The sequence below is a fragment of the Spermophilus citellus genome (genome assembly GCF_964194105.1).
Source record: "Spermophilus citellus genome assembly, chromosome: X".
NCBI lineage: Eukaryota > Metazoa > Chordata > Mammalia > Rodentia > Sciuridae > Spermophilus > Spermophilus citellus.
In genome coordinates, this window is record NC_138190.1 from 3,082,405 (window position 1) to 3,089,185 (window position 6,781).

General features: G+C 47.5%; 1 protein-coding gene across 1 annotated transcript in view; it reads right to left on the minus strand.

Annotated features, from left to right (window-relative positions):
• The window catches only part of NLGN4X (neuroligin 4 X-linked), a gene marked incomplete at its 5' end in the record, with an annotated part of 30,727 nt that extends 25,765 nt beyond the window's left edge, over positions 1 to 4,962 (minus strand). Inside the window, one exon of the mRNA XM_081276899.1 lies at positions 4,149 to 4,962. Within this exon, the coding sequence (XP_081133025.1) occupies positions 4,149 to 4,962 (814 nt within the window). The remainder of the gene's footprint in view (positions 1 to 4,148) is intronic.
• Positions 4,963 to 6,781: the final 1,819 nt, after the last annotated feature.

Consider the following 6,781-nt stretch of genomic DNA (forward strand, 5'->3'; position numbering starts at 1 on the left):
TAGTGCCACTGAGGTCAAGTTGGAATTAAATCTCAGGACAGAAATGGGGGGAAAAGTGGAAAAAAGATTCGTACACCTTTTTCTTTTAAATAATAGAAAATATTTTCTTATCCCTCGTAGCCTACAGTTGACATCTGGCATAAGTTGCCCATATTTTAGGCAATGATATATCTACTTTTTTGGTACCAAGGATTGAACTCAGGAGCCCTCGAACCCTGAGCCCCATCCCCAGCCCTATTTTGCATTTTATTTACAGACAGGGTCTCACTGAGTTGCTTAGGGCCTCGTTTTGGGTGAGGCTGGCTTTGACCTCACGATCCTCCTGCCTCAGCCTCCCGAGCCGCGGGGATGACAGGCGGGCACCAGTTCTTACTTAAGCAAATTATAATATTTCCTTCTGAATCCTGATTTCCCTTTTAAAAGCCAAAAAAAAAAAAAATCTACCTTGATAGATCTGCTCAATTCTCCAGTTTCTAATATACATTAAAAAAAAAAAAAAAAAAACCCATCCAGGCTGGATGGTTCTCAAAAAAACAGAAAAAATAATGCGTATTTTCACACCGTATCCCTTTAAGATCCAAACAGGAGCATGGTAAGTTGTTTTCTATCAGGTTGCCTGACATTTCCGAGAGCACTCAATCCCTAAAAGTCAGCGCTCCCATTTACATAAGACCCGGGAGGTGGGGAGGAGAAAAAGACTCGTTCTGATTTACGGGAATTGTCAGTGTCGATTTGAAAATCCTGTTAAGGTCGGGGAGGCGGGTTCCTCGCCATGGATACCGGGAAAAATGTGAGTCACTCCCAAAGCTGAGACCCGTTTGGACATGGCTGTGCCCCCGGGTAGCGTTGGAGGCTGGGTCTCTATCCATCCCCTTAGAAGGAGGACACCTTAGTGACATCCAAGGGACACTTGATTCATGACCATGGACCGATCAAAGTGGTCATGTGGCCGGGCGCAGAGGTACATGTCTATCATCCCAGCGGCTTGGGAGGCTGAGGCAGGAGGATCACTAGTTGGAGGCCAGCCTCAGCCAAAGGGAGGCCCTAAGCAACTCCGTGAGACCCTGTCTCTAAATAAAATGCAAAATAGGGCTGGGGACGGGGCTCGGGGGTCGAGCGTCCCCCAAGTTCATTCCCAGGTTACCTGCAGCCCCCCAAAAAGCTCATGTGTTCCAAGTTCTCAGAGGAGGACTTTGTGAATCCTAGTGGGTGGACATAATGCCTGTCCGTCTTCACTAAGCAAATGACGAGAGGTATTCAATAGAGCGATGTCAGGTCATGTCCCAGTCTTCGCTGACCAAATGGGGCAAATTAGTAAAAAAATATCAACATTAGGTGATAAAATGTTTATGGCGCTTTGCGAATAAGACACACAAACTCTGAGTGTATCAGTGTCACCTAAAACCATGTGTGTGCATCTCATCTCACAAAATGATGCAGGCAAACATCCGCTAACAAATGCACATCCATCTTTGCTAACAAAATCATGGAAAAAAAAATTCAATCTATCCATATTCGCCGAAAAACTGTCGACCGATTTTTGCTAAGAGTGACGCGGACTCTTCAACCTATGGATATTAGCAAAAAGCCATACATCAACCTTTGCAATAAAAGATGAAAACTATTCAATATATCAATGTTAGATAATAAAATGCATATTGACTTGATAGAAGGATGAAAACGATTTAACCTGTTAGGTAATAAAATGTGCATCCGTCGTAGCAAATAAGATGAACCAAACCGTTAATATGATCTATTAGCTCATCGAATGCCAATCTCACCTAATAAAATGATACTCGTAAAATAGCTCAAAATATCCAAGATGTCAATATTAGCTAAAAAAAATCAGCCAAACTATTCAACATTAAGTATTGCAATCTTGTCTACCTTTGGAATTTCATTTATTCCCCCCCCCCAAATATTTGCCTGAATATATAAAGTGCAAAGTCTCATAAATAGCGTGCAAGTGTTTTACAGATATTTATTGCATGATATTATTGCAACTGTTCCATTTTATTATTTGTGGTTAATATACTTTATTCTTAGTTTTTTAAATATTTGTTTTTTAGCTACAGGTGGACACAATCTCTTTGCATTTTGCAAGGTCATTTAGCAGGCACCTGGGACGGGGCTCATTGCTTTTATTCTAACACGGTGCAGAGCGAGTTCCAAACGATGTCTGAGGTCAGAGATGGGACTTAGAGGTGACGCATCTCCAAGGATCCAACCTAGAGGCGCTTCGCCACGACCCATGTCCCCAGCCCTTTTTATATTTTATTTTGAGACAAGAGTCTCACTCAGTTGTTTAAGGGCTGGATACCTGGCTGAGGCTGGCCTCCAACTGGCGATCCTCCAGCCGGCCTCAGCCTCCAGAGTTGCTGAGATGACAGGTGTTTGCCACCGCACCTGGCAAGAAGTGACCCTCGATGGCTCTGTTACAAGATGGTATTTAATCACAATCTCCACAGAAACGACAAAGACGTCCTTCGATTATTTCAGGAGCAGAGAATCAGAAGCTCGAGGAGACTCTCAAGAAAAGAGTCTGTCACCCAAAATTGCTCGGGGTAGAGGCCAGTTGGAAGATGACGAAGGTGGCGAATCCCATGTCACCTTAGGCTGCAGTTGGAAGCTCCAGTGCACAACTGTCCTCTCCCTGCACCTCGCAGCACACGGCCAGTTGCACATGCTGCGTGGTTTGTATCTGAACCTGCAAACACTGGGCTCCACCCCTGGACAGAAGGACCGTGGGCATCATCCGTCAGACACCCCACGGGTCTGCTCTTAGGAGCGAATGGAGAGACTTAGAACCAAACAGATCTGGGTACAGTGTCCTTAGAGCAAGTGTGAGTGTCACACCTGAATAGAGCCTCCAAGATGCTTTCTGTGGAGGCCAAAGGAGGTTAAAAAGTAGCAACTGCAAAGAAAACATTCACGTCCGGAAGGTCTCCATGGATGGAGCAGGGGACATGTCATGGAGCAATCTGTCAAGGTTCTACAAACTCCCCCAGAACGTCCATCAAGTCGTTTGGGCACAAAGTGGGTATCAGTGAAGATTGCTGGGCTGGGGAGGCCAAGATAGGAGGCTCTGGAGTTCAAGGCCAGCCTCCACGACTTAGCAAGGCACGTAGCAACTCAGCGAGTCCCTGGGTCCAAACAAGATGTAAAAAAGGGCTGGGGTGTCCCTCAGGGGTTCAGCACATCGCGGGGTTCAATCCTCAGGAAAAAAGAAAAAAAATAGATTTCTGTGAGTCAGACATGGTGGTGCACACTGGTCACCCCCAGCAGCTCGGGAGGCTGAGGCAGGAGGATTGAATTCTCGTTTTTGCAGCACAACTCGGAGGCTTCATTTCTTCGGAGATGGATGACATTTGCTAGACCTCTCTGTTTTCTTGAGCAGCAAATATCATTTTTTCTTCTCATTATCGATGCAGCGTGTGGATTTCAGTGATGGCTCCCACACGGCTGGCTTCAAGCCAGAGCTGCCCAGAACCAAACTTTCCAAGAAAGACATCCGTTGCGCCAATGCGGTGATCATATAATATCTACCAGCTGTATACACATGCAACATAGATCTATGGATGCCATATGTTTACACGGGCTGCAGTGACACTTGTAACTAATTAACCTGTTTGGAATGATCTCAGGAAGGTGCTAGTTGGTCCCTGTCACTCAAAACAGACTCCCCCCCCCCGTGGCTTGGAGTCCTGCACCCTCAGTTGGCCACCTGGTCCAACCCCTGGCTCTGGAGGGTCCCCTGGATCTGGTGCAGTGACAATAACGGAGTGTCCTCCACAGCTTGCGGAACTTGTCAGCCTTGCAAAGAAAATCAACCCTCAGGGGGGATCCAGGGGCCCCCGAGGCTTAGGAAACCCTGAGTCCAAATGGCTGGGAAGGACATTTTGGGATGTTCACCGTGTCCCCTGGAGGGGGCACTATCCTTCTAGAACTTTTATACTCATGCTGCTGAGCGTCACAGAAGGACCTCAGGATCAATGGCCCCAGGGGAGCAGCTGGGGGGAAGCCTTGGCCCAACGTCTGGGGCGGGATCTGTAGCTCGGTGGCTCCTGCAGGATCACTGGGGACATGAGTGTCCCTTTGCCATGGCTGTGACATCTGACTTCCTAGATTCAGAGGACCAAGAAACCTACTGGGATGCACCTCCTTTCGGGGGACAACATTGGAAGTCCAGCTGAAGCTCTGCCTTGGGTCCATCTCAGGGAGAAGTTCTTCTGTCCAAGATGCAAAGCAGATTCCATGACACCGCCCGCCATATTGGTTTCCCACGCCCTCCGCCATATTGGTTTCCGACGCCCTCCGCCATATTGGTTTCCGACGCCCTCCGCCATATTGGTTTCCGACGCCCTCCGCCATATTGGTTTCCGACGCCACCCGCCATATTGCTTTCCGACGCCACCCTCCATATTGCTTTCCGACGCCATCCGCCATATTGGTTTCCGACGCCCGACGCCATATTGGTTTCCACGCCCTCCGCCATATTGGTTTCCGACGCCCTCTGCCATATTGGTTTCCGACGCCACCCGCCATATTGCTTTCCGACGCCACCCTCCATATTGGTTTCCGACGCCATCCGCCATATTTGTTTCCGACGCCACCCGCCATATTGGTTTCTGACGCCATCCGCCATATTGCTTTCTGACGCCACCCTCCATATTGCTTTCCGACGCCACCCTCCATATTGGTTTCCGACACCACCCGCCATATTGCTTTCCGACACCACCCTCCATATTGGTTTCCGACACCACCCGCATATTGGTTTCCGACACCACCCTCCATATTGGTTTCCGACACCACCCGCCATATTGGTTTCCGACACCACCCGCCATATTGGTTTCCGACGCCCTCTGCCATATTGGTTTCCGACGCCACCCGCCATATTGCTTTCCGACGCCACCCTCCATATTGGTTTCCGACGCCCTCCGCCATATTGGTTTCCGACGCCATCCGCCATATTGGTTTCTGACACCACCCGCCATATTGGTTTCTGACGCCATCCGCCATATTGGTTTCCGACACCACCTGCCATATTGGTTTCTGACGCCATCCGCCATATTGGTTTCTGACACCACCTGCCATATTGGTTTCTGACTCTCCCCAGGACCTGGACACAGGGTTGGGGGACAAGCTGTGTGGCCTGAATTCCTTCTTTAGCTTCTCTCCAGGCCAATCCTAGTAAATAGTCATCTTCTGTCCCTCGATGGACCTGGGATTCTTCTCTGGACCTTCACTCTTGGAATTCAGAGGCTCCTTCTGCCATAAGGGAAGTAACTCTCCTCTTTGACCATGTTGTGTGGCTTTAACTGTTTTAAAAATTTTATTTTATTGGTTCTTTTAAGTTATACATGACAGTAAAATCCAGTTTGATGGAATTATGTAGGCACGGAATACTTCTTACTCTAAATCAGGTCCCAGTGTCTCTCTTTCCCTCTCCTGAATCACTTCCCGCTATTGATCTTTCTGCCATTTACCCATAGTTATTTCATTTCATTTTTATATTGATTTCTTGAGGATGTCCACATGGTGAGATCCACCGTGGTGTATTTGTACGTGTCCATAGCAAATTTATGTCCAGCTAATTCTGCCGTCTTTCCTATTCCCATTTCCCGCCAATTTCTCTTCACTCCCTTTTGTGTAATCCAATGGACCAATTTTATTCTTCTGCTCCTACCTTGCTGTGCGTTAGCGTCTGCATATCACTGAGAACATTCAACCTTTCTGTTTCTGGGATTGGCTTATTTGGCTTAGAATGATGCTCTCCAGTTCCATCATTTATCGACAAATGTTCTACTTATTCTTCTTTATGGCTGAGTAATATTCCATTGTATATATACCACATTTTCTTTATCCAGTTATCTACTGAAGGGCACCTAGGTTGGCTCCATGGTTTAGCTATTGTGAATTGTTCTGCTGTAATGACTGACATGGCTGTGTCCCTGTAGCATGCTGATTTTAAGTCCTTTGGGTATAAACCGAGGAGTGGGAAAACTGGTTCCCTTCCAAGTTTTTCTGAGAAATCTCCATCCTGCTTTCCAGAATGGCTGCACCAATTTGCAGTCCCACCAGCAACGTATCCATTCTTCACTTTCAAGTTTAAGAGACACACAAAACACAGTTACACGGACTAATGGGGGGGGTCTGTCCCCTGTCCTTAGGGCTAATAAGGCTGCTGCTCACCTGTCAACTGTGAGCCTGAGAAGGTGGGGCAGTAGCTCATCTCCGCTGTCAATCATGAGAGTCGGCAATAATTACAAGTTCGATAATGACAAGTTGCAATAATGAGAAGTCGGCCTCAAAGTTGCAATCTATGTGGATAGCAGGCAGACTGCAGTATGAACTGTCTAGACTCACTGAATCAGGAGCAGAAATCGATTAGCAGGAATGATGAATAATTACCACAAACGACCTTAATTTCCATTTTCAGGAATTATCACGAGTCCAGGTGGAGTCTCTATTTAGCTCTGTCCATAAGTGGCAAACTCTAGGTGACTTTCGATGTCACCTATTTATACAAAAAAAATAAAAAATGTAAAAGGAATCCGTGTTGCCAAGACCACTGGGCGGGTTGTGACTCTCCAGGTCACCGACTCTGAGAAGGGGCACCTCAGAGGTTTTCGGGTGAAGGGTGACCTTGTTGATCAAGGGCCTGGTGACCCTGCCTCTCCCTACTTGGTCACCCACCCCCAGGAGAGACCCCAGGCCCAGGCTCCATGGGTGGCTCACTCTGTGTGTTGCAAATGGCCTCCTGAGAGTCGGGTCCCTGCTG